Below are 25826 nucleotides of genomic sequence, written 5' to 3' on the forward strand. Positions count from 1 at the left end.
GTTTGTGCCCAGAGACGGGCTGACAATCCTGGGCAGGACAATAGGAACAGACCCCCCTTTGTTTTTGCCTCCATGGGCCTGGTGACAGTCACAGTAAACAGTGGGCACAGGCTGAGGCCAGGCTGGGTGAGTCGCACTGAGGGGCCTTTGACAGGGAGAACTAAAGCAGAAAAGCAGAACAAACAGTGTTTGAACCTTTTATCAAAGACACCCACATAGAAAACAAACTAAAGAATAGTCACAGTTTTCCCCAAGTATTTTACATGTAACTCAATATTTTGTCTAACATAGTATGTACAATACTGCGATATTTGTACGGTCGCTGTTAAGCATCTATAGCATTAAATTTAAGATAATAAAGTAACAGAATAAAACACACTAATGATTTCTGCCTGGAAAATGAAAAGATTGGATACACTAGATGTATACCTCAGTAAAGACTTAAAAGTGCATAACTGAAGTCAACTGCTTATTTCCTCATAGTTCTCTGTAAAGGCTTTCATCTTAAATCTAATTTAACTCAAACTCAGCATTTGGCCCAGGGCAGTTGGTGTGCGCGCTCACATATACTCTTTCCACTATGACCCAGGACAATCTGAACAAATACACACCTCTCCAACAGGTTTGAGCATGTGCTAATCTCCAAAGAGGACCACACAGTGGAGTCGCGAAAAATCCCTGGAAACACAAGAAAACACTCAGACGCATAATGTTGTTCTTCCTTTCTCTTCCTTTTTAGTCTGTGCTCTCTCCATCCTCCTCCTGGTTATCGCTATCTAGCAGCTCAAAGCATGTGGTCAGAGGTCAGATTAATATTTATTTCATGTGTTGCCCCAGAGAGCAGCAGGACACAGTCTTTTGAAGGCCTGTGGATGCAGGGAGGTAGATAAGGTTTGGTGGAGGGTCAGGGGGGGTGGGGGTCTGACTGAGCAGACCAAAAGACGATACAGTAAAACTTTTTTTTTTCAGGGTAAACTGACCCTCAAATGAAGCAGTGTGGGGTCGGGGTGCAAGGACAGGAGGCACATTTTTTCCTCTCCCCCTCTCCCGCCCTTGTCTGCCTGTCCTGTCCGCCCCTTGTCTACGTTTTTGGCGTAACACAACTGAGTGCGCTACACAAACCAGCGGCCTGTTAAAACAGCCTAACCAGGTGGAGCTGAGCTATTGCAAATGTTCCCCTTCTGGTGTCTCACACTTACAGGGGCCTCATGAACATATGAGACACAGCTGTGAGACAGACAGAAGAAAGAGAGGGGGTGGGTATATGAAACAGCTTTGAAATAGTTCACTTTGTACATACCATTTTGGTTTGGGTTGCCATAGCATTTGTAAAAAAAAAAAATTGCAGCACTGAATTATGGCGTGTATTTATACTTGTCAAATTATTAAGACCTTTATCATATTATTGGTTTGGTATTACGCTAAACTGACAGCATCATTTGCTGGGAAGACATAGTTACTGCGAAAGAATACATAAACGCTGCAGTCCTCTCCAGTTCTCCAGTCCTCCTTGCTATCACTCAGCAGCTTCTTTCACCAGCATCCGGTATGTCCCGTCACTCCAGTGTCTGCCTGTAGCCGGATAAAGCACACGGGAACACCAGAGTAGCTCAGATCTGATTCATAGCTCTCAGCAGTCCAGCCAGACCCATCCGTTATAGTTGGTGTCACTGGCAGTCAGAGATTCCGTTTTACTTAAGCTTCCCATAATGCCCAGCTTAGTAGGGCTTATCCATTGCAGGATGTTATCACTCAGGCACTCTGTCACTTGTGTCATCGGCACAGAGTCTGGGATTGACACTGAGCTGGTCTCCTCGCCCAGCCACATGCTTATCAGCATCCATTACTGAGGTGTGAGGGCCTGATAAAGGTCCGTACAGCTCGAGCCAGAGGTCCCATTTAGATTCCTGTGCTTGCAGCAAGAGGCCTTGCCCCTTTGACTCTTGCTCTCATCACTCTGTAATGCTGTGTTGGACTGTCAATCAGAGAGGACCCTGGGTGATCAGTCAGCTCCTCTTTAGAGGATGCTGGTCTAAGTGAGGAGCCATTAGAGAGGAGGCAGCATAGCCAGACTGGCCCAGGCCAAAAGCTGATGAGAAACAGAGGAGCAGGAGAGCCCGAGGTAGAAAGTCAGGAGAGAGAGGGGGGTGGGGGGGCAGGAGGTGGATGTGCTGAACTATGTGAATTGTGAAGGGAGGGCAGCTCTGTTTTCTATTTGTGAGGATTAGGTTGACAGATCTGTATTTAGTTTCTTTGGGCCTCTAGCTGCAGCTAATCCCCCTCACCTGCAGTGGGTTCCCCCCTCCCCAACCACCCCACACCCTCTCTTTCCTCTGACCCTGCAGCCCCTACTTCCCCCATGTTCCCCCCTACAGCCCAGCACAAACACTCATCCCGAGACAAGCACATGACTCGTTGCACTCTGTCTCCTCAGGTTAGGGCCTCACACTCGACACAAATCTCTCCCAGGCCAAAGGAACAGCAGGGGTCTGGAAGGGAAGAAAAAGGACCCCCACAACCTGTGGTCTTCCACATATTAAGATTTTTTTCAGTTTGGGTGATGGGTTGTCCCTCATCACTTAGAGATAGCAATTACTCAGAAATTAAGAGCCATTACTACGGAAGCAGCTTGTCAAAGCCACTCAGGAGAAAGGGGACCTTTGGTAAAGCTGCACATTAGGAAATATTCAGGGTCAGGTCAGGGGCAAGGACCTCTTCTCTTTAGATCCTGGCTCCCACACACTCTGACCAGGCCTTCACACTGTGAAAGAAAGACCACAGTGCCTCCACAATCACACACAGCATGCCTGCCAGCAATTCTGAAAGGTGGGGACTCTGAATGACCTAATAGTTACAGAATCTAAGCACATGTCTCTGTTTTAACAATAAAGCGACATGACTGCAAGATGATGCAACAAAGGGGCAGAATCAGGTTTTGAAAGGTTGCTGATGAAGCAATATGTGGGATTTCCCCAGGGCATCGTATTTATTTAATGTCATTTTCATGTCTGGAGCCTAACGCTGCTGTAATTAGTCATTATCTGTCTGTTTCAGTTAAATGAGCTGCTATAGAAAGAAGGAGCAGCAGCATTTTGTAGCGCCTGACAGCGCCCTGAAACACATGCTGACCATCATTATCGTTCTACACAACCATCATCAAAATTATATTTAAAAAATCACTTCCACATGGCCTGACAGATACAATACATATATGGTTTCTCTGGGACTCTAACCACAGCCAATTACTCCCCACCCACCCCACTGAAACCACCACACACAAACAGAAACACACACATACAGTCGACACACCTTCGGACAAGTATCAGCAAGCTCACATAAAGGGTCTCATTACTGAGCGCTACAGAGGGTGCTAACTGGGATTTTTCTAAACACCACCAGTGTAGGCCTACTGCCTTACACCTATGAGGTGCTAACTGGCCCACACACAGTCGTGGATATTATTAATGGACTTGACTTGCAAATGTGCACTGACCTTTAGCTTGACGAGAGAAGACTGGAGGTTCTTGCAGTCATTGTCATTACAGTCCACGTTATTTTGTGCATGTCAGGACAATAATAGACTATATGTTCTTTAGTCTGGTACTTCTGCTTACACTTGTGGTAACCTGAGGAGAGAGGAGAAGATTAAACAAACAAAAAGCAAAAAATAAACCACAAAGAATATTCAGTATACCTAGGCTACATATACACTGTATTGTAGGCTTATTATGTACAGCGCTCAAGTCCCTTTATGAAGTCAAAGACAAAGATAAACATTCAAATTGCTACTTGAATCCTATATGATTGGAAATGTAGGCTAGGCCTACTTAATGTAATATAAAATATCTTCTCTCTATTACAGGCTAATATTGTTTTGTGATGAAATATTTATTCAGATCTGAAAAGGCATCTCGCTGAGTCGCCTACCATGGCAGCAAATATTACAATATAAACACCAAGTAGCCTATCACATAGGCTAGTGATCATTAAAGTGTAACCAACCCATAAAGAGCACACAAGGCACTTGTGATGCAAATATACACTCTACACCTGCCACTTAAAATAGCCAATTCCAAGGTGCATCCCTACACAACTCATATCGGCCGCACATAGACACAGAGACTTAAATACAATCACGCCATTATTAAATAACATAGCCTATTTTTCAGTGGCATTGTGGTCAACAGAGTAACGTTAGCCTACACACAGCCAATTGCAAGATTTCACTGAAGAACATCATAAACCTCTAAAATGTTGCCATGTGTAATAGTATTTGGAAGCAGTAAAGTAAGTACTTCAAGAGAAATTATATTGTACAGTATTTCAGCAGCTAAATGTGCTTTTAACAACTGGGGCTACTCTATGGACCAGCTCTATGTGATTATCCATTTAGAAATACATAGGCAAAATTCATTCATGCATTTGATAATGTTAATATCGACTTACTGTGCAAATATGGTGGAATTAATCAAATGCGTTCAGTGTATGTGGACTTTCATGGCTAAAACAACCAAACAAACAAACATGGAAAGGTGGTTTCTTCCTACCGGAAATCCGGTCGGTTGAGTCAGCAGAATAACGACAACTAACTTAGGCGGGAACTTGGCGTCGTCAAATAACCTAAATAACTTAATGGTTAACAGCGCACAATAAAGTCATGGGCTCTCAGGCAGACGAAGTGTTTACTGAAATTGACAAACTCCGTGTTCAGCTGCTGAACAATGTGGAAGTGATTACAGGCTGCCGGCGCGATGTGGACGAAGACAACAGCTCGTAAGTTCACAGTCACCTGCTCCAGCTGCTGCACAGAAGTGGATGTTCAGCTAGTTAGCTTGTTAGCTGTCCTCAAGGATCTCCTGCCGAAAAATGATTAAATGAAAGTTAATACAGCTGATAACATTATTTCCGCAGTTAAAATGTGTTTAGGTACAATTAAAAAGTTTGACAAAGTGAAGTCGAGCTAGTTTATGTGCACTACAAACTAGCCATAATCTATGGATTTATGCTAATTTGACATGCTAAAAACATAGCCAATTAGGCTAGTTTGTGTCAATGTGTAACAATTCTCAATAGAGCTGGTTAGGCATGAACTTTATTTACATACCAGCTGCTTTTGGACAAACTTATACAATACAAACACACCAAAGAGAGATGAATGGTAAAAGAAAAGGGGAAGAATAAACCAGTCCAGAAGGTAATGTAACAGGTGCTATAACTTACAGTATGCATCTTTTTTTCCGGCGACATATATATCCGTGTTGACAATTTGGGCTTAAAAACTTGGTCAAACCAACAAGGTAAAATGACATATTCATATCATATAGGCCTAATGATTAAATCAACTGAGTTAATTAGGTTGCAAGACAAAAGCAATGCATCAGTCATGAGATAATACTAAAGCTCTTACAAATACAAACAGTAGACTATATACTGTAATATGATAGCTGTCCCTTTTTTTTCATAATGCTCATTGCATTAGAGGGCTGTGGGCAATGTTGTAAATCAATTAACAGGACCGCTGGATGTACAGCCATTTCAGTCTGACTATTACTCCATGAATAGTTTTTTAGCTGCTGAAAATCTGTCATTCTGTAAAAGAATATAATTGATGTTGCAGAAGCTGGACTGGATCCTCTGTTAGTTTTTTTTTTTCATCCTCATTTAATCTTTATTTGCAGCAAGGAAATTTTGACCTGTATAGAAAGTATAATCCTTGGAATAGTGACCAGTCTGTCCAAAGATGAAGCCCCTGTCCTGGTACTTCCCAACAGATCCAGCTGGGCCAACGTCAGGTAACTTGTTTTAAACAGACCCATAGCATGACTTGTAGTGATTTTACATGGCAACTCTTTGGGATCTGTGTAAGCTGACTGACCTTTCAAGGATAAACACAAGGAGTCGTGTTGTGTAAAGAAATAAACATTTACCTACATATGTCATTTTGTGGGAGGTCAGCCCACACAAGATGATCTAATTGCTGTTTAATTTACTTGAAAAGGAAATGTACACTTGAGCTCTTTTTTAATTTGTATAAGGGGTCTTTTAAACACTATACAGGCAACCAAAAAAATTAAAACCAGCAACTTTGTAGTTTAAATAACTTCCTGAGCTCAGAAGATGACAGAGTGATAGGAAATTGAAAAGCACTGGTTTCCACACACACACAAACGCAAATTTGCAAAGGCCTTTAATGTGATGAGGCTGCAGAGACCTTATGCTCTGAACAAAGCAGGATGTCTGGTCTTGTTTCGATCAAACTTTGCCGCTGCTTAAAGCACATTCTGACTTAGCCCTTTCAAATGTGAGAATTCCACAGATTGAGCGCCAGAAGTTTCACAGAGGAATCAAGATGTTGAAGTGTAAGGGATGCCTTCTCATAGGTAGCCCGCAGGGTGTGGGGAAATTTAGATGGCTTACAGGTGGGAGCTGATTTTCAAAGCTGTAAAAGTAAATGTAGCACTCACAGTCTGAGGATTTCTTTAATGGCCTCTTTTCCGTCACTACTTTTCCACTTGAACTTCTGCAAGTTTTCTTTTCATTACTTCCCCACTTAAGTTTTGACAGTGCCGTCGGGCTTCAGATGACTTCGGAAGCTTCTGTCAGCGTCGTTAGGAGCGACTGTCCTTCGTCTGTCACTAAATTTGGTGAGAAGAAACTCACACCTTCTGTTTATTTTCATTTGCAACATTGCTGGTCTTGACAACACACATTCCTCTTAGCCATTAAACCTCCACAATTGTAGTGTACTTCATGTGGCTTTCATTTTTATTCATTGTCAACATATGCATCAACTACACAGACGGCAGTAAAAGTCAGACTTAGTTTTAAGTGACAAATTGGCAGAGACAGAACATGTTGAAAGAGCCTTTTAAGAATCGATTCCAAATTAAGAACAGAGTAGGTTTTTTTTTTTCAGTACAGTCCTTGAAAGATGTGATAAAAAAACTCATGATAGTGAGTATAGTCTTAAGAGTTAGGGAGATACTTATTCATGTTTCATTTGTTTCTCTGTTTAAAGCACAAGTTCTCAAGATTCTCTCGGTCATCTACAGACTTGTGCAGAGAAACTCGTATGCAACGAAAAGGTTGTTTGATTTTAATTAACATTTTAAGTGATGGCCAGATAAAATTCTTTGCAGTTGTGTTCTTGGTTACTGGTAAATGTGGTCTCCTGAAGATTTACATATTGTTTCCACAGAGATATCTATTACAACAATACACAGCTGTTTGGGTCACAGTCAGCTGTGGATAGTATTGTGGACGACATCTCTTGCATGCTCAAAGTCCCTCGCAGATCACTTCATGTGGTAAGTGTGCACATCCATGTTAATGCATGCAACATTTTACATAATAATGTGTCTGCATGACAGAAGACGCATGCCTCAGACATTAAGTCTTTGTGCAAAATTCCTCTGGATTTGCTTTGTTATTATTAGTTCAGGTCCCACAGATGAAATGTGTTAGTTTAGTGTGGTATTTTAAGCATGTTGCTTAAAATACCGCACTTCATGTGCTTATTGTCTCAGGAAACACCTGTGGAGAAAAAAAAGGTTCTTCTGATCAAACACAAATTTAATTTATATAGAATGCAATGAGGCACTGTCACTAGTATGTATACATACTATATGTATGTGTTAGTATGAGCATGCATTAACATTAAGTGTGTGTAACTTTTACGTCACCAGTTGGCCACATCCAAAGGATTACTTGCAGGTGATCTGCGTTACAATGAGGAGGATGGCACAAGGATTGACTGCCACTCCAGCTCTGTTGTAAGTCCAGCAGACACTAACTTAAAGATGTCCTGAGAAGTTTCATTGTTTTAAAACTCTCTCACCACCTTCTCCTGCCTTTATAAAAAATAAATAAATAAAATGTTTTCACAATGTTTTCATGAAATGATTTATATCGCATTGACACAACCACAACCAACTTAACACCCAACACAGCTGGCATAGATATGTAGCTCTGCTCTGTGTGCTGGTAAAAGATGTGATACAAACAATGTGAAAACAATGCTGTGCATCAACATGAGTTGTCAACAACTCCACAGAGTGCCTTACAGTCAACCACAGCAACATTAGTAATACAAGGCTTTCATTAGACATCTTTAACAGGTTGAACCAGTCATTGTGCCTGTTTTTTGTTTCTAGGCTGTTGCAGTGTCATCAAACATTGGTGGCATCAAGAGTATCCTTTTTGAAGTGATGGAGAATTTTCTTGTTTCTGTGATAAAAAAACAGTTTTCACCTATGATGTAGGTTTCTTCTTCCCTTTTCTAGCTTTAAAGACATGTGGAGAAAACCATATCACTTAATAAACATGCAGTATTTTGTTTTGTGTATGGAGATGACTACATGGTCCCAGGGTTTATACTTGACCGTTGTTAGATATTGTATCATCAGCAAAATTTGTCCTGATAGTTGAGAAGGATGCAACTTTCCAGAGACTGCTGGATAGCGACTTCTGCACAAAGCTCAGTCCTTGCATCATGATCACAGCAAGTTTCTCCTTGATTTCTCATCATCTTTACTTTGCTCTCGAATCATTTTAATCTTTATGTTTCCGTGTTCTGTGTATACAAAAGATGTGTTCTGTGTGTGCATCAGGGTAAAGGCGTTCCAGATGTGAACAGCAGGTTGATGGTGAGGAAGCTTTGGGACACGCTGCGCATCCCCATATTTGCCCTGGTGGATGCTGACCCTCATGGTACAGTACAACATCATCTGTCTGAGTACAAGCCAGTTGCACCTCTTATTTCCACACATTTAAACAACACTCACACCATCTCCACACATGCACAGTAGGTTTGCATGTCCCACTAAGCCAGCAGATGTCAGCACCTGTTATGGTGCCTTGTCTGGCTATTATTTCCGCTGGTGTGATCTTGTCCAGGTGGGATGACTCTGTTTCCATCAGTCTCCATACCTCTAACTCTTTTCCCATTGCATGGCAAGACACATATGTAATGCTTTACTCTGCTCTAAGCTCCGTCACACATCTTAGAGGATAATTGCTCTGGTATGTTGGTGATTGCAGCATGTCTCTGTCTCTCCCTCTCCCTCTCATTTTCCCAGGCATTGAGATCATGTCTATCTACAAGTACGGATCAGTAGTGAGTGCCGCCAATGGCAGTTATTCCTGTACTGTATATTATCCGATGTGGCCTGTTCAGTGTCTCTCTGTTAGCAATATGTAATTACGCCCCTCTTTGAGCACAAAAAATGGACCAATCATCCATCTTAGAATATTTAAACTGACATGGCATGGGGTGAAAATGTGGACTGATTGTGTGAGTGAATGCGTTTGCTGATCGCAGAATTTGTATAATCATCCTTGTGTTCATTAAGCTCATTGTGAACATGTGCTGGCAATAACCGCATTATGTGGGCACGGCACTGATTGTCTGTGTATTTACTACTCTCTGTGTATAAGCGTGACATGTGTCTGTGTGTGTGTGACTGGGTGTGTTTGTGTGTGCATGGTTTTTTTCCACAGTCCATGTCGTTTGAGGCCCACAGTCTGACGGTCCCCAGCGTTATGTGGCTAGGCCTCCTCCCCTCTGACCTCCAGAGGTTTGGACTCAACATTCGCTACTTCCTACTTCCTCCTGCTGCCTCTAATTGGGATTATATTCTGGGGACATTTAGATTGTTTGTTTTGGTTTCTGTTGCTGTCGCCCTCACTTTTTTTTCCCCCTAAGGGAACTGCCTTTGAGAGCATATTGAGTTTTAAGTATATGTCCCCTTGAACAAATTTAGGCCAAAAGGGCTTTTTGACATACATTTGATTGTAGTCGGTACAATGCTTCCTCTTATGTTTCCCGCTAAGCATACATATAATGACTCCTCAATGAGAGTCTATTCAGAATGAGAGGAAACAAGCTGCCGGAATAACATCCATCAGCAGAGCTGCCTTCTGCCCGCTGTCATTTTCAGGAAATTAATTTAGTCATGGTTATTCTGCAGGTTGCGGGTTCCCAAAGATGCCCTGATCCCCCTCACCAAGAGAGATGAAAGCAAACTCAGCAGTCTCCTTAAAAGGCCATACTTAACCAGCCAACCAGACTGGCAGAAAGAGGTGAGGGGAAAAAATGAAGGGAAAGAGAAAGAAGAGAGTGCTCATGTTAGTCATTTGGATTTGAGAGCTTGATGAAGTATGACAAAGGAAAGTACCTGAAACATATTACTTTGAGTAACATTACTAAGTTGTAGTATTGAAAAATTCTGTGTTATTCTTTTTTTTTTAATTCCATCTCAAAGATGTCAAATACATTTTTTTTCTTTACCTTTGTCTAAATTTTTGTCCCACTGAAGAATTGAAAGGTTAAAAACTTAAATTGACCTAGTTGGGTGAACATGAGTCATGTTTTGGTTAAAATATTGGCGTAAAGGTCAAGAGAACTCGGTTCTAAAGGAAAAAGTTGTTCTTCCTCAGGTTTACACAGTTTTAACATTTTACTCATGTGACACATAGCAGAGGAATGTGTGTAAGAGGACTTTGCTCACTGATGGTAAAGATACAAAATAGCCACTATGTTGTGGAGGCTGATGATTTACGCTTGTTTGCACAGTGTCCTCTTGCATGCCCCCTTGAAATTGCATGTGTGCTCTTGTTTCAGATGGAACTGATGCAGCAGACCGGGGTCAAGGCTGAAATTCAGTCCCTGGCAGCCATAGCTCCTGATTTCCTCACCAACATTTACCTGCCCAACAAGCTGCGCTATGGAGGCTGGGTATGAACACAATGCTGCCACCTAGTGGAGGGAGAAGTGAAATACTGAAGCAGATTGCAGAGAGATACTCCATTCAGTTTTCTTAGGTAACCTTTTCAGAAAAGAAAGTTAACATTCAGTTGTGTTTGTTCATTATAACAGTGGGTGTGTGTTTCCAGAAATGGCTCATATCAGTTAAATTCACCACTGTAACCAAATTGACAAGTTAGCATGTCGTTTTGGTCTTTTTTATTGTTGATCTGATTATATTGCCTTGTATTTGCACCTGCTATTGCAAAGTCTTCAGACAAACTATGCCTGTTTTATTACTCTGCAGTTGTTACAGTACTGTTTGGCATGCTTTTCAGCCAGTGAACACCACAATGCATGCTGATATGCATGCATACAAAAGATACAAGTAAGCAGATGTGGATGATAATTTAGTGGTTTGCAAGTGGAGTTTCTGTGTTGCTGTTCATTCATTAATACACAACAAATCCAAGCTCTTTCTGCTGTTCTGTATCTGTTCTCCAGAAGGTGGAGACAGTGTGCATTAAATAAGAGAGTAGGACAGTGCCATGAGTAAAGGATGAGGTGAAGAGCCCAAACTATCGGTTTTGTTTTAACTTTAATTGTTTATACAACCAAGAATTGAAATTGTAGAGAGAAAATATTGGGAAAAAGACCTAAGTAGAACTACCAATACATATAAATACATACAGTACATACTTCACAATACATATTTTGTTAATAAACCCAAAGTCTGCATTTAAAAATTAACCTAAGCTGCACAAGAGCCAATGCCAAAGAGTTTTATGGTACTATTGAATTATTGATGCTGGTGGAGACTGAGCAAATCATGGTGATTTAATTCAAAGCAAAATCATAACCTAATAAAGTCACAGGCTCAGCCATACTTTCAGAAGTGGTTAGAGACAATAACTACAAAGTACAAATGACCATTTCTGTTCCTGAAATGTTGTGGAGATGGAAACGAGAATTTGCAAAAAGTTTGCTATACTGCGTCATACTACATGAGGTTGTGTACATTTTCAGTATGCAACTAATGCTCCAGTAGGATTCATATCAAATGAAAGAAATAATACCACACTGTCCTAATTCACAGATAAAGGTCCTGCTTTAAAAATGTCATGAAAGTTTAAAAAAAAAAAAAAAAAAAGTGTGTTAACAACATGTATCAAAAGTGGTAAAAACAATTTAAAACAAATCTCCGTTTTAACTGCCGTGCCCTTTAATGGAGTAGTAGTGCCCGTAATAGTGCGGAAGTGAGTCGACTCGGTGAAAATAAATATTTAGAGCCGTTTTCGTGCTGTGTTTAGGAAACGTATAGTGCTTCCTGTCCGACTAGAACATCTTTGGCAGAGTTATTACGTGACCGCGGGTGGGCGTGGCTCCGGTCTTGTGCAACACACAGCTGCTACGTCACCGCAATGACCGATGTGTTGTAATTTCGCCGGCTGGAGTTTCCAACGGGAGACGATAAGAAGAGTCCGCGGAAAACTCGAAGGACACACGAGTACAACACGAGACAACGGCACAGTTAGAAAACATCAGTGAGGTGAGTTAATATACGAACTGCATGAGTTAGAATAGCAGAGAGAGTGCAGATATAATGTATGTAATCTTGGCTTCAGCTGGTTGAAGAATACTGTAGCTACTCACTTTTTTTCCTGCCATCGGTTCATCCAAGCTTTGACAAGCTGCTGATTGAACTGATGTAAAGAGAGTCCTTGTTTGTAAATAAATTCCTAAATCTTGTATCACTAATATATGGTGATGTATTGATCTTAATGAAAGACCATCAGAGAACAAGATCAAAAGCAGCTGGATACAGATGTTTTGTAATTTTGTAATACCAGTTTTCTAATTAAATCTTGTAACATCTAATAGATGTTGTGATAAATGAGTCTGGGTCAAAGTCACTTAGTATTCCCTTTTGACAACTTTGACAGTACAGTGGAGCACATGGCATCAACTGTAGGTTTTATAATCTGCAACAGAGACCCAGCCCCTGTTTAGTAATGTATGATGAGGGCCCAGTATGTTCGAGTTCATCTGTTTTCATCAGTAGCAGCCAGAGGGCTCCTCTTCTTCTCTGTCTTAGGTAAGAGCAGACAGTTGTAGTAGAAAGACAAGTCCTTGAGAGGCCTTCCCTTTTCCGCTTGTCAAGGACAGCTGGCTGGAGCGGAGTGAGTGAATGTAGTCTGTTGGGGATTTAATATCCTCAGTGGTTTCGCTGGTCACATTAGAGTGGAGTCAGTCATGTTTCGTAAGGCATTTTTCATTTGTTACATCAAGGTGGACCGGGATGTGTTCAGGTAAGAAAATTAGAGTGGCAGTAGGTGACAACAGATTTTATTATTATTACTTACCTTCCTTAATTGTTTATTGGCAACAGTCCAAAGCTTGTGGACGGCATGTTGTATACTAAGGTTTGAACATTGTGGAACATCTGTTATCACTAGCTTTGATGATGTTCAGGAAATCTATTTGTTAACACATTTTGTAATACTCACCTTTCTTCTCATTTCCATTTAGGTCAAAACTATCTCATATGGAAGCAGTGGTTCGCCGTTGTCCTTTCCTTACTGTTAGCCCCAGTGTTTTCCTGCAGCTGGCTGGGAACTCGTCACTGGTGAGCTATGCCCAAAAGTGCCCTGTGATGATGGATCTGGCCTCCAGACCACTGGCCAGAGCTCTGTCTTCTTCAGCTTCTGCATCTAAAGGCACTACAACAAATGACGGTCAGTTACAAGGCAAATGTTATCATGCAGTGTATATGATTTAACTGCTACATCAGTTAAAATGAAGGTGATATATTTATATTTTGTAGCCTGAATTTGATCCCTGTATTCTGCAGATAAAAAGCATGACGCCAAGTTGCCTCCAGGACACACTGTGCCACCTGCTAACCAAACTGTGGGCTCTAAATGCCCCTTCCTGGCCGCAGAGATGGTGCAGAAAAACAACAGGGTAGTTAGGAAAGCCAGCATGGAGCTGCAGGAGGATGTTCAGGAGACGCATTCTGTTCACACAGGTAAGAAATCGCAGTCACACGCAACTGGATACTACTAGGTTATGTCACTCGTGAAAGGTCATTGTTTTGAGAGTCCACACTGACATGCTGGCATCCACATGATCTCTGAAGTGCATAGCAAAGGAATTCCATGCATTGATTTACAGATTATTAACAATGTCCACCTTCCTTGTCCAGGGAAAACAGTTTTTGACCTTATTGAAGCAGATAAGGCCAACACAGGAGCGTTAAAAGGCCTTTATAAACCAGGATCTTCCAAAGTGTCTCACCTGCTAAAGGATAATCTGCCTGAGGGTAAGGAAGCCAAATTATTCTCAATGGGCAATAATTCACCCAAGGTATATGAGAATCGTAAAAAAAAAAAGAAACCTTTCATGTTTTCCTCCATCAGTTGTCACCTTCCAGTACGACAAGTTTTTTGAGAGGAATATTGAAAGCAAGAAGACGGATCACACATACAGGGTTTTTAAGACAGTGAACAGACGAGCCCCATCCTTCCCAATGGCAGATGACTACTCAGAGTCTATTCATACAAAGAGAGATGTGTCGGTGTGGTGCAGCAATGACTACCTTGGCATGAGCCGTCATCCGAAAGTCACCCAGGCTGTTATGTGAGTACACACCAGATGACTGCTCTGATTAGGATCTGTGTCATAAAATAAGAAAAAAGGTTTCATCAAAGTTAATTCTTTCTTATTTTTTTCTTAAAGGGAGACTGTACGTAAGCATGGTGCTGGTGCAGGAGGCACTCGAAACATTTCAGGGACAAGCAAATTTCATGTGGAACTTGAACAGGAGCTGGCTGACCTGCACAGCAAAGATGCTGCACTGCTGTTCACCTCCTGCTTTGTAGCTAATGACTCCACACTGTTTACACTAGCGAAAATGCTACCAGGTATGTTTTAAGAAAACCTGTAAATATCATAATGTGACAGAACTGAATCTGTTCTTGACTGAATTTTTAATCGGGCATTTAAAGAGTTAACATTTTCTTTCTTTTGTTTACTCCACCAGGTTGTGAAATCTACTCTGACGCTGGCAACCATGCCTCAATGATTCAGGGTATAAGAAACAGTGGAGTCAGGAAGTTTATTTTCCGTCACAATGACGTCAACCACTTGAAAGAGCTGCTTGAGAAGTCTGACCCATCAACTCCAAAGATTGTAGCTTTTGAGACAGTGCATTCAATGGATGGTGAGTTTTAAGGCAACTCTGAATAATCTCTCTGAACCTTTTTGTGTTCCTAAAAAGTGTGTACATTATTATGTAAATGCAAAGTCATTGTATTAAAAAAGGAAGATTTGCCTAAGTATATAAAAACATTTAAAACCTGTACAAAGCAAATGTCAGATCAGTTTCAAATTTCTTATCACAAGTCTTTAAAAAAAGCAAGTCTAATGAACACTGTGCTCCCTACAGGAGCTGTGTGCCCACTGGAAGAAATGTGTGACATCGCCCACAAGTTTGGAGCTCTTACTTTTGTGGATGAAGTGCATGCTGTTGGGTTGTATGGACCAAGAGGAGGAGGGATCGGGGACAGAGACAGAGTCATGCACAAGATGGACATCATCTCTGGTACCTTGGGTCAGTGAAAGCCTCACTAATGATAGGAAACATTTCACAACATTCTCATCAGTTGCATATGTGCCTCTCTGACTTGTTATGGGTTTTCGTTTCCAGGAAAGGCATTCGGCTGTGTGGGCGGTTACATTGCCAGCACCAGCACTCTGGTGGACACAATACGCTCCTACGCTGCAGGCTTCATCTTCACAACTTCCCTGCCCCCCATGCTGCTCGCAGGGGCCAAGGAATCTATCAAAATTCTGAAAACTGAAGAAGGCCAGATGCTGAGGAGGAAACATCAGAGGAGTGTAAAGCTGCTCCGACAGATGCTCATGGACTCCGGCCTTCCAGTGGTCCACTGCCCAAGCCACATTATTCCAGTCCGGGTAAGAAAATTAATAATTGATTTGTGTGTGAAAAGGTACACTTGGTTAAAACTGATGCAATCTAATTCAACAGTTGCTAAATGAACAGTTTCTCCAACCACAAAGTCACCCTCCTACCATGATTATCCATCTGGTGCAAGATGCAATTGAATCTGAGTCAGCTGTGTCTGTCTGTCAGGTTGCAGATGCAGCGAAGAACACTGAGATCTGCGACATCATGATGTCTCGTTACAACATCTACGTCCAGGCTATCAACTACCCCACTGTGGCTAAAGGAGAGGAGCTGCTGCGCATCGCCCCAACACCACTCCACACTCCACAGATGATGTACTACTTTGTTGGTATGTCAGCCAAAATTTCACTTATCTCATGTATTCCCGCAGTACAAAGTATTTCTTGTTGGGTAGGGAAATCTTTTTTTGGCTGCTTAAAACTGTAACACAGACATCTGGTAGCCACATTACATTAGTTTTTGTGCCAAGTACGCTATTCTCAATCCCCAGTATGGTGCATATCATCACTATTAACACTTACTGATCATTCCAACTCACTTTTAGCTAGTTCTAACATGAACACTGTATGGTGGTAATGGCTGGTTGTATACTCACCTGTTTGTGTTCTGCTTCGTCTCCTCAGACCGGCTGGTGAAGACGTGGACGGAGGTGGGCTTGGAGCTGAAGCCGCACTCCTCAGCAGAGTGTAACTTCTGCCAGCAGCCTCTTCACTTCGAGCTGATGAGTGAGAGAGAAAAGTCCTACTTCACAGGGCTCAGTCACATGATTTCAGCAGTGGCCTGATATTGAGTTAAACACTAAACCATTTCAAACTATTTATTCTATTTACATGAAATACTTTATATCACTGCATATAAAATGTAATGTATCCCCAATAAATTTGTGGGTTAAGCATTCATTTTCTTTTCTGTTTTCACTCTGACTATGATTTATGCATCAAAGGTTAAGAATACTGCCACATGTGACCGACGTTTCTCACATGTGGCTGTATTTGGGAAGCAACCAGCTGGTCAGTAAGTAGGTGGCTAAAAATAGTTCCAAAGGCTTAACGTTTATAAATACATATATAGATATATGTAACATTTGGTTCAGCAAGATAACCCTTAAAAAGGTATGGTGAATTAGTTTTTTTTAGTACATGAGTAGGTCTTTATTTTCTTTCATGCATCCTTGGAAATGAAATCCTCTAGTCTATGTGATAGTTAAGCTCTGACCGGACTGATCTGAACTGAAAGCTGAAATCAGAAATGCGTATGCACTCACATATGTTATATGAAACATATAGGGGTTTATGTGGGCTGTCTTACTACTTTCCTGCTGATGTGCATATAATGTGTTGTGTAATATCATATCTAATAATCTGAATAATCTATCTGAGAATTTCATGTGAGAATAATCTTTGAGTATGAAATGAGTGAGATAACAGAAGGGATTCATTTCATACACTGTCTCATACTCAGTTACACAGTAAAAAATTACATCTCAGGTCTTTAATATGGTGCAAACACATATTTTTGGGATCATACAATTTTATTTGTGCACATATTGGCATTTGTAAACTATTCCATCGCGTGCAGTGCTCTTGGCCATACAGAGATTATCTGTCATCTGTTTTAACATGTTGTGGAATGCAAACTTGTGTCCCATTGTAGAAACAACCGTCAACAATCAGTTACAATGTGACAGAGCCGCTTTCTTTTTCTTATTGAAAAAGCTTAGCAAAATGTATCAATGTATCATGTGCTGTTCATGTGTAATCAGCTTAAAGGCAGATTTATGATCATCTGGTCATTCATTCATGAAAAGCATTTCATGGCATTCTTGATCCTACCACATGGCGGCATACTGGGTCTCTTGTTTGCTACTGTGAGCCTGTGACATGAAACGCCTCCTCCCTTTGCAGATGACTCATAGCTGGTGCAGCAGCTTTTAACATGAACCACTAGATGGTATCAACGGTGAACAGGATATTGTGTTCCCTATCTAGATCACATGGAGGATCACTGTGGTTGTAATAAAATGCTACAAATACACTTGCATATCCTTCACTGCATGTGTCAGTATGTAGTAGATATGTACAATCAAGTGTTGTGCAGCATTTCAAATCAACAAAACTGATTCAAATGTATCTCCTATTAATAGCAGAATGGCTTTATGCAGCTTATGTGGCTTTTTCATACAAGATAATAGTACCGTTCTTATTGACCTCGTGTCATTTCAATCCTGTGTCCTGTGATCATCATGTTTAGATGAAATTAGTTCAATGAAAATCCCTATACCGCCACATGCGGGGAGCATCAATGGAGAAGAAGCTCTCCTCCCATCTGTCTCATCTCTGAATGCTTCCCACTGTACATCTGCACATGACAGGAGTGTGTTTGTGTGGCCGCTGGGTATGCGTGAAAGCCCTCAAAGCAGTACTTGACATGCAAAACCTGGGATGCTGTAAACCAAAGACCTTTCCCTTGCTTTCCTATGAGATAATTACCATGAGCTTACGTTTGGAGCATATTATGTAACGTGTGAAGTGTTGGTTGAAATAGAGCAGTCAGGTGACCGCCACTATCATGCAAGTCAAATCAGCTCAGAACATCCATCTTTGATGTTCTGTGTTTTGTGCTCTTTCATGTTACTTTGATTTTGGCGATTCTGATTTTAAATTTTCGAGACAATCTTTTAGATGGGAAAAGACTCCTTTGTGTGTTGTTTGACCTCATAAACATAATTTCCATCATCCGCCACTTAGTTTTGTAGATGCAGGCTGCTCAGGCACCTGCACACTTCCTGGAGGAGAGTTCAACTGCAACAGCAATCATGTGGGCATGAGGGGCTACAGTCAGGGAGTGTGTGTGTGTGTCTGCAAACTATTGACATTATGTGGTGGTTGGCTGTTGGACGCAGGTGCTGAAATGGTGGTGCAGTGTGTGGCAATGATATGGTGCCCGTTGTTGTGTGTCTGATCACTCCATGGTTGAGCGCATTTGTGTGTGTGTCAGTGTTGGTGTTTGCACAGGTTTAGCTATAGCCCTCATTCTGTGTTAATCCTGATGCTCTGCACATCTGTGTCTCCCCACTCACGTGTGCAGACAGATGAGCTGCATGGCTGGATTCCCACTGCACGCATCTCTCCCTCCCTCCCTCTCTCTCCCTCTCTTATTCCTCCTCATTCACCATTCTCTTGCATTATTATACACGTCAGTGGTGAACCATGTGCATGTTGTGGTTGCATTCTAAGAAAAGACACTGCCACACAGCAGTGCACTTGTGAATTTCCTATTGCAGCCACCGCTTACTATCGCTTGAGAAGAAGAAAAAAACACGCTTTCTTGATACACTTCACCTCAGAAATATAATGTAAATTGAGGGAGAGAGCCGTTTCAAGGGTGTGTCCAGGGTGAGAGAATATTATCACGATGAATGATGTAAGCGAACCCCTGTAGTGAAATGTTCTGCTGCTGTTCTGCAACAAAATGCATCACCAATTCAAAACACAGAGTGAATGACAGTTGTGTTTCTTCCTCCTGGAAAAAAACCAACAGCTCATGGTTCATTTGTCAAGGGTGGTGTGATTCTATTGTGAAGAGTTGTGATATAACCAGTCTTGTAACAGTAGTTATATATAGTAGCTAGCTGGTGTCAGGTAAATTTTGTATGCCAGTTTGTCATAGCAATTCTGTTTCAGATAGGCATTGATTACACTTAAGATAATCCACTCTAGGGAAATTAACTGTGAACAACGCAAAAATGTTTGCAATAATCCAACCCCACCTCATCTGTCAAGTAGGCTAAGCATCATACAAGTTAGAGCTGTGGGGGAGGCATTAGGCTGCATACAAACTCAGACACACCATTAACCTACATGGGAATATTTTAGTGATATATGTGTGTAATAAGTAACACACAGTCTTTTGGTAGCCTGCAGCAGAACTCATTTACACCCTTGGGTAAAGGAATTATAAGTTTAAGTCCCCTTAGATAACAAACTAAAATGCCATAAAATTATACATCCTATGTGAAAAATGTGATTTTCAAAATGATTCCATACCTGCGGACACTAAACTTTGTCATTTTCCTGCTATGACTTTAAATCATAAGGAATAAACTCCTCCCTCTTGAGTTGCTCTACTGTCAACTAAAAAAAAAAAAAAAAAAAACCTCCCATGCATCGGAATGGTAAAAGGAGAATGTGCATGGAGGAGGACCCTGGTACGATGTGGAGTAGTTGAAGTTGATGAAGAGATTATTGGCTCTGAAAGATTCACATTTAAACTTGTAGCTCGGTCATGAAAGTGTAAATAGGTCTACATTAGCCCCGGGGCAGGTCAGAGTCAGACTCACTGACTGATGGAAATAGAGAAGAGGAAAAAGGATAAATCTCTTCGCTCAAGCAGAAGCGCCATGCACTGGCCGGGCAACATATGACGCTTCAGTTTTTTTCTTTTTCTTTTTCTTTTTTTTGGAGGGTCGGGTGAAATGTAGTTTATCGTTGTGTGGTGGACCATGTAGTAAGTGTTGTTTGCGCTTGCATGTAGTATGATATTGAGTCCGATATGTCTAATGTGACGCCGAGTAAAAGCGTGGAATGGCTGCAACTCGAGTTAGAGTCCGGAGGCACTTCTCTGCTCCTGCTGGACTGCCGTTCACACGAGCTTTATGAATCGTCCCACATAGAGACCGCCATAAACCTGGCCATACCGGGGCTGATGCTCCGGAGGTTCAAAAAGGGCAACATACCTATTCGGACCATCATCCCCAACCACGAGGACAAGGAGAAGTTCATAAGACGGTGCAAGACGGACACGGTCGTCCTGTACGATGAGTGCACCTTGGACTGGCAGGACTGTGGAGCCCCGGCGTCGGTTTTGGGTCTACTTCTTCAGAAACTGTGGGAAGACGGCTGTAAAGCCTACTACTTGGAAGGTGAGTCGTCGAATTAGCGTGTAATTTAATGTGAGACACTCAAGGTTTGTTTAATATGGTTTATAACGGCAGGAGCCGACCGACAGACGCCGCTATAATGTTACAATTCTGTCATTACAATGTTGCTATGTTCAAGCATTCAGCTGTTTTGGGCTTAGTGTTGGTGTCAGTGATAATAATGATACTACTAATAATAATAATAGCTAAATTGTTTTCGGGGGAGACGTTTCCAAGTGGCGCTGAAGTTTTAACGTGAAGGGGTTTTAAACTTTTAAACGATAACGTTTAAACAACGAGGTCGTGACATTTATTCACAAGGTTCTCGTGTTTCTAATGTTAGAAACGTTCATGTGGCTTCGGCGCCAATGTTCGTCCTGTCTCGTGCGTTTACGGTTTGAAAGATGTTCTAAACTTTGTGTGATGTGTGTCACTGAGATTCTCAATTAAAATTCCAAAATGGCTGCGCCATGTTTTGCTCTAGCAGGAACAGGCATGCATTTCATGAATGGTGTTTTTGGGGGGAACTTGAGCTACTTCTCTACAGCTCTGTTTTGAAAGCCATAAGTGTTTTTTATATTAAATTATGATAGGCCTAATTGAAATCAAATAAAACTAAATATATGCTGTGGCCGTTTTATTTAAAAGTAACATAAACATTTGGGTGTAACTTTGTTGTTTTGTGTTTTGGCACCTGTCCAGGTGGATTTGTAAAGTTCCACACAGAGTATCCAGAGCACTGTGAGACCCTCATCGACAGCTCCTGTCCCAGTTCCTCCCCTCCGCTCTCTGTCCTTGGGTTCGGAAATCTCCGGATCAGCTCAGATTGTTCTGATGGGGAGTCTGATCGAGAACCGAGCAGTGCCACTGAGTCCGAGGAGAGCCCCATCCCCAGCAATCAGCCTGCCTTCCCTGTCCAGATCCTACCTTACCTTTACCTGGGCTGCGCCAAAGACTCCACTAACCTAGATGTGCTGGGCCAATACAACATCAAGTACATCCTGAACGTCACACCCAATCTCCCCAACATGTTTGAGCATGATGGCCACTTTAGGTACAAACAGATTCCTATTTCAGACCACTGGAGTCAGAACCTGTCCCAGTTCTTCCCAGAGGCCATATCATTTATAGGTGAGTAGGTTGCTGACAGGTTATGTTTAACATAAAATACTCTTTTCAGATTACAAATTAGTTCTTAACTGTGTATGTGTAGGTAGGTTTGTCACAAGGAGTTTCTTGCACAGTAAGCCCTCGTGGGTGTGGTGCCCTTTCACAAGACTTCAACTAAAATATAAATTATTTGCTAGTTATGTTTTTAAATAATATAATTATCAATATTTAAGATCATTTGTTGAAAATAATCATTATCTGAGCCATGTGCAAATGTGTTTGGACACTTTTCATATTATTTTCATAAGCAAATTGTGGTTTATAGAGGAAGACATGATAAACATCCCTCCCTTACCACTTGCGTAGGCTGCTATCAGCTGTTGTACAGCAGTATCACTCAATTGTGATAACAATTTAAACATGTAAGTGAGTATGTTTCTGTCAGCACTAAAAATTTATGTCTCATTTTCACTTTTGATTTGCTGTTTCTCACCACAACTGCACCTGAAACCACAGTGTTTGACTTGTTTGTTTAGTGATAGCAGAGTCATGTATCACTAACAAGTTTCCAAAGTGGTTTAGAGGTAGAATGAGGAAGGAAGTGCTGTTTCCACTCTGGGGTTGTGTTCAACTGTAGAATGACAAACAAGGCGTAGTGTTGTTGACAGCTGTGTGGTAATGTCTGAACTGAACAGGATATTAGATACATTTTTATAGATTAAACTGTTATATCAAGAACTAAGCTCTTCAATCAATTGCAGTACCTCATTGTTGAGCCAGAATGCCCTTAGTTATTGTAGTACAGGGAAATATTTATCAATGAAGAAATTATTTGTAACAATCTGAAAACAGATCAGGCATGAAATGGAGCATGTTGTCCTTGGATAACTTTTTGCTGACCATAGTTTTCTTCTCCTGTCACAGATGAAGCTCGATCAAAGCAATGTGGCATCTTGGTCCACTGCTTGGCTGGCATTAGTCGATCAGTCACAGTCACTGTGGCCTACCTAATGCAGAGACTCAACCTTTCTCTGAACGACGCTTATGACTTTGTCAAGAGGAAGAAGTCCAACATTTCCCCGAACTTCAACTTCATGGGTCAGCTTCTGGACTTTGAGAGGACGCTGGGGCTGCACAGCCCCTGTGATAACCGTGCTACCAGTGAGGAGCAGCTCTTCTTCACCACACCAACCAATCACAACGTCTTCCAGCTGGACACGCTGGAGTCAACATGAAGATCAATTGGACAGATGCTTTTTTGTTGTTCTTCCCTGTGGTGTCTTTGAGGTTTTCTGAGTCTTTCAGATGCCTAAATAGCTGACACAGGTAGTAAGTCAGTTACACTATTTCTGCACCAAAAGGAATTACATTGATTTGTTACAGGAGCACCACCCATATGCAGAGAACATACTCCATTAGATCAAGTCTCAATGCCTTAATATCTAACACAAGGATGAATTTTGCTATCCACCATCATACATGGCTTTAATTAGTGGTCATGTACAGCCATAATAGCAGGACATTTCATAACTTTTCTATTAAATCTAGGATTGTTGTTCCGACTGTTACTTGCCCTTTTCACATAGGACGCAGTGTTTTCCATGCATGCTGCGGGGTACAGTGCAAGAGCAGGACCCTGGCGCAAATCACGTGTGTGTTGCTGGGTGACCGATACGGCATCAGGAAGTGATTATTTCCCTGTATGCCTGTGCAGTGAATATCGATACCCTATGTATCTGACAAATAAGCCGAAGAAAATCCCACCTTTAGTTTCTCTGAGAAGGAGACGAGTAGCAGCAAACACAGAGGGGAAGCGTGTGGATTCACAAAACCCTCGGGGCTCAATTGGGAGAGTTTCAACTTCTCCCGGTTTCCGGTTTTGCGATGACCGGTTTCTACCAGGAAACTGAGGGAGTCCGTCCTATTGGACACGCAGAGGTATCATCACAGAGCGCTGTGCTCAAGTCACGCAACGTGCTCAAGTCACGCAACGTGCCACGCAAGCATTTTGCGCCGTTGTGTGGAGCACGGTCATATCAGCGCCACGCAACACATACACAATGAATGGTAAGCTGTGCGCAGCCTGCACTCACCGCGTCCAATGTGAAAAGGGCTTTATTCACCAGCTGTAAAGTGGATGTCAGTGTATTTCTTTGTATTAGTCATGATTATTGCCTTGATGGTCTAAAAGGAATTTTTTGCCAATCAGAATGTTTTTCCATGGACCAATCTGTGACGTTTTGATGGTACTCGAGCAGAAGAAAATAAGCTACCACAGTGATCCGACCTTGAATTACCGTCCAGTTTTTCCTCTGATGACCATATGCAGTTCTCTTGCGGCATACTGGACCATTGAAAGCATATGTTTCTTGTGCTTTTAGTCAGTACCTTAACTAACATCTGATAAACACCAGGATGTTAGATAAGTGACCACTTGTTGCAAAATATCAGAGTTAAAAAATATTACTCTTTAGAAACTCTCCTGTACATTCCACTGCTTGTAACTGCATTATTTGCATGTGATTAAGTTCTACCAAGAACCTTGTTTTGTAACCTTAAGGTCATATTGCCTGGTATTGTTGAGGCCTTGACCAACCTTAACATGAAACTGAAGAAGATCCAGTAAGTAGGAGTGTTTTGTTTTTTTGCCACAGTTAAAAGGAACAAACGTGTAAGTAATCAGTGTATAAAGGAATGGATGTCCACCTTATTTTTTACTCCGTCAGTCTTCAGCCTGCAGCTATTCCTTCTGTGGAACAGTAATGTTAAGGGAAACCTGATGTGTAATTAGCTGTTCTCTATTGCCAGTCTCGTCACAGAACAAATTTTTGAATTTGATGAATGAGAGGGAATGAGAGGAAATGAGTTTGACTAATGTGTTCTTACCTCACAGAGAGACATTTTCAGGGATTTTTATACAAGGCATCTGTAGCTCGTCATGGCCTCTTAAAGTGCATCCAAGGGCTGTTTTGTTTGGTATGTTTGTAAAGAAAATGTACATAAAATGTGGTTGTTACAGGGACATTTTCTCAAAATCATGAAGAATGCGAAAGTGATCCTATTTTGACCCTTATGTATAGTGTATGTAAAACTAAATGTCCAAGACATTCTGTACAAGTTTATACAACAAATATATTGTATATTTTTACTTGAAAAAATGTGTTTGTCGTTCATGCTGTTCTTTTTTTTTATTTGAAGTCCTGGCAGTCTTTCAAAAACAGAAGTGGTTGTGTGGTTGAGTCAGGACCAAATGCTGCTCTGAGTCGCGGTTAGTGGCTCTATGCTGTCCAGTCCCGAGGCTGTAGGTGTGGTCAGATGTCTGTTTTCTGTCCACTCTGATGCTTAGCTTCCTGTCTCCCATAGGCTTTTTGACACAAAGACAAGTGACAGGGCCAGATCTGTCAATACCACAGAGCAACCACACCCACAACCAGTCACTCAAACAGAGCTTAAAGGAAGAGGAAGATGACACAGCATGTACTCTGCCACAGATACAACATTTCCGACATCTCTCCTCTGCAGCATGGGGAGTGATTACCGGTATGTTTAATAACGGCGTTGTGCAATAAGCATCGTAAAAGTTTTAGTCAGACATCTCTTTTGTTGCTTATTGTGGTTTGAACGTTTTTTTGTTTTGTTTTTTAGCAAAAGCATATCTTGCAACACTATAAGTGTAGTTATGTTATTTTAAAAAGAGGAAATTAAACTTCCCTGATATCTACACATCCTCGCATTTCAAGTGAGATTCACAATCTTTTACAGTTCACATGTTACACTTAAAAAAGTAAGTATTTAATATTCATTCAAAGCTAACTTGTTAGGTTTCGGAAATGTTGCGTAATGCCTTTTAAAACTAGTTATAGGAGCTCACAAGGTGAGTTTGAATAGGCAGCTATGTGTGTTAATGCACACACAGAATTAGTTGTGCTTGTTTTGCCTTTTCACCCAATGCTCAAGCCACACAATGACTGTTTCCAGATTTGTTAAGTAGCTGTAAGAAATATGTGTTCCTCTTCTCCGAGTTTTCTCAGAACTATGTTTCATTCCATCTCCCTAAACGCTTG

At 41.4% G+C, this 25826-nt stretch overlaps 3 protein-coding genes across 4 annotated transcripts; all 3 read left to right on the plus strand.

The window, feature by feature from the left end:
- Positions 1-4597: 4597 nt before the first annotated feature.
- spo11 (SPO11 initiator of meiotic double stranded breaks) lies at positions 4598-10764 on the plus strand. 2 transcript variants are annotated; one of them, XM_085782603.1, is made up of 13 exons: positions 4598-4773; positions 5679-5792; positions 6556-6644; positions 7019-7085; positions 7199-7307; positions 7686-7772; positions 8154-8190; positions 8391-8500; positions 8610-8709; positions 9078-9115; positions 9499-9575; positions 9969-10080; positions 10622-10764. In XM_085782603.1, exons 1-13 carry the CDS (start codon positions 4658-4660, stop codon positions 10739-10741), a joined length of 1176 nt encoding a protein of 391 aa, XP_085638729.1. In that variant the 5' UTR covers positions 4598-4657; the 3' UTR covers positions 10742-10764. The 2 variants fall into 2 exon arrangements, with proteins under 2 accessions (XP_085638729.1, XP_085638730.1); XM_085782604.1 differs by lacking the exons at positions 6556-6644; positions 7019-7085.
- A 1430-nt stretch (positions 10765-12194) lies between these two features.
- On the plus strand, positions 12195-16631 carry LOC146984955 (5-aminolevulinate synthase, non-specific, mitochondrial-like). The gene is made up of 11 exons (XM_085782606.1): positions 12195-12293; positions 13274-13479; positions 13596-13772; positions 13950-14066; positions 14164-14383; positions 14483-14667; positions 14787-14966; positions 15192-15356; positions 15453-15721; positions 15900-16062; positions 16358-16631. The coding sequence occupies exons 2-11, from the start codon at positions 13290-13292 to the stop codon at positions 16516-16518; spliced, it is 1827 nt and encodes a 608-aa protein (XP_085638732.1). The 5' UTR covers positions 12195-12293; positions 13274-13289; the 3' UTR covers positions 16519-16631.
- A 3279-nt stretch (positions 16632-19910) lies between these two features.
- LOC146984956 (dual specificity protein phosphatase 7-like) lies at positions 19911-23236 on the plus strand. The gene is made up of 3 exons (XM_085782607.1): positions 19911-20655; positions 21355-21783; positions 22687-23236. The coding sequence occupies exons 1-3, from the start codon at positions 20286-20288 to the stop codon at positions 22995-22997; spliced, it is 1110 nt and encodes a 369-aa protein (XP_085638733.1). The 5' UTR covers positions 19911-20285; the 3' UTR covers positions 22998-23236.
- The last annotated feature ends 2590 nt before the right edge of the window (positions 23237-25826 follow it).

This window comes from Trachurus japonicus, chromosome 7, assembly GCF_045865225.1.
Source record: "Trachurus japonicus isolate A0001 chromosome 7, Traja_1.0".
Classification (NCBI taxonomy): Eukaryota; Metazoa; Chordata; class Actinopteri; order Carangiformes; family Carangidae; genus Trachurus; species Trachurus japonicus.

Coding starts and splice junctions, on each gene's coding strand:
- LOC146984955 (XM_085782606.1), top strand. CDS start 13,290: ATGGAAGCAGTGGTTCGCCGTTGTCCTTTCCTTACTGTTAGCCCCAGT. Junction 13,480..13,595: donor AGGCACTACAACAAATGACG/GTCAGTTACAAG, acceptor TGTATTCTGCAG/ATAAAAAGCATGACGCCAAG. Junction 15,722..15,899: donor GCCACATTATTCCAGTCCGG/GTAAGAAAATTA, acceptor TCTGTCTGTCAG/GTTGCAGATGCAGCGAAGAA.
- spo11 (XM_085782603.1), top strand. CDS start 4,658: ATGGGCTCTCAGGCAGACGAAGTGTTTACTGAAATTGACAAACTCCGT. Junction 9,576..9,968: donor CTCCCCTCTGACCTCCAGAG/GTTTGGACTCAA, acceptor GTTATTCTGCAG/GTTGCGGGTTCCCAAAGATG. Junction 10,081..10,621: donor AACCAGACTGGCAGAAAGAG/GTGAGGGGAAAA, acceptor CTCTTGTTTCAG/ATGGAACTGATGCAGCAGAC.
- LOC146984956 (XM_085782607.1), top strand. CDS start 20,286: ATGTCTAATGTGACGCCGAGTAAAAGCGTGGAATGGCTGCAACTCGAG. Junction 20,656..21,354: donor TAAAGCCTACTACTTGGAAG/GTGAGTCGTCGA, acceptor GCACCTGTCCAG/GTGGATTTGTAAAGTTCCAC. Junction 21,784..22,686: donor AGAGGCCATATCATTTATAG/GTGAGTAGGTTG, acceptor CTCCTGTCACAG/ATGAAGCTCGATCAAAGCAA.